Here is a 1,298-nt window from a genome sequence, read left to right as displayed (position 1 = left end):
TCTCTCTCTCTCTCTCTCTCTCTGCCCAACGATCAGGATAGAACAGATTTTTTTTTCTATGGAAGTAGCACTTTACTCACACAGGATCCAACAAGTAGTCCAGCTTTATTTCCCGAGCATTGATGCAGATTTTTACACAAATGAGATAATTATTTGCACTGAAAAATAGATGGAGTAGAAAGATATAATTATGTAGGATTACATTGTGAAATGTCATATATATAACCTTTGGGATGTGGCCTTTTGTCCAAGGGCCATTGCCTTCTCGAGAGATTGTGAAAGGCATCAAATTGTAAGGGAGCAACTTATAAAAGAGGACAGAAGTCTTGAGTCAAAAGTCTTTTTGCATGTAAAAGATAAAACATTTCATCCATATGATTGCTGATTTATTCCCCTTTCCTTCTTCTCCCTTTCCTTTTCCTTCTTTCTATTACTAATGAGAACAAGAAGGCAATTTCTTCATTCAAAACTCAGCGTTTTCAACAGTTACCATGTTAAAATCTTCCTCAAGTTCTGATGATTGCCAATTCCTTTTTCTTTCGCTGCAGATTGTCTTCAGAGAAGATTTTGGAACTGAAGGTCGGGGTGGATATTTTGATGAATACGGGTATGTTCTGCTGGTGCACTTTGGAGTTTTTCTGCCTCTGTCATGAAAGTAGTCCTTATATTTCTCTCGCTTTGGCAAGATGTGTAATTCTCAACGAGAATATTTCTGGAGAAGTAGTGCTTTATTACATTTCACTTCTTTCTAGTTTCTTTTAGCTTGTAAGATTTATGAAATTTTTCAATCTTCTCTTTCCTTTGCAGAATTATCAGGGACATCATTCAAAATCACCTCTTACAGGTGAGCCTTGCATTAAGTTTTAATCATATATTAATAACAGTTCCACCATTCAACTAAACTGGCAAATGCTAAAATATCGTAATTTATATTTATGTTATTTAATGGGAACTCGTTCAAAAACCTTAATCTAAATTGCCCATTTTGTATACCTCTTTGCTGATTGAAGATATGTGAAAATGAGTGGACGGGCTATCTGTAATAATAGCTAATTCCAAATGTAATTTGTGCCCCTGTTTAGATCATCTTCCTTCTTTACATATAAGCGCCATAAGTAATTTTTGCCAAGTGGTAAATTGCTCAGTTTTTTGTAGCACCCTAAGATGTATGCCAAAGAGATTAATTTCTCTCATGTTCTGCATTCTTTACAAACCTGCAGGTTCTTTGCCTTGTTGCTATGGAGAAGCCCGTTTCTCTGAAGCCCGAGCATATCAGAGACGAGAAAGTTAAGGTAAAT

General features: G+C 35.8%; 1 protein-coding gene across 1 annotated transcript; it reads left to right on the top strand.

Annotated features, from left to right (window-relative positions):
* Window positions 1-476: 476 nt before the first annotated feature.
* On the top strand, window positions 477-1,292 carry LOC111385516 (glucose-6-phosphate 1-dehydrogenase, cytoplasmic-like; the record flags this gene model as incomplete). Its single annotated transcript, XM_023009912.1, has 3 exons — window positions 477-607; window positions 808-844; window positions 1,221-1,292. Coding segments are annotated over exons 1-3 (225 nt in total), but the record flags the coding sequence as incomplete, so codon positions are not given.
* Window positions 1,293-1,298: the final 6 nt, after the last annotated feature.

This window comes from Olea europaea, unplaced genomic scaffold (assembly GCF_002742605.1).
Source record: "Olea europaea var. sylvestris unplaced genomic scaffold, O_europaea_v1 scaffold31896, whole genome shotgun sequence".
Lineage (NCBI taxonomy): Eukaryota > Viridiplantae > Streptophyta > Magnoliopsida > Lamiales > Oleaceae > Olea > Olea europaea.
This window is presented reverse-complemented; position numbering and strand designations above follow the sequence as displayed.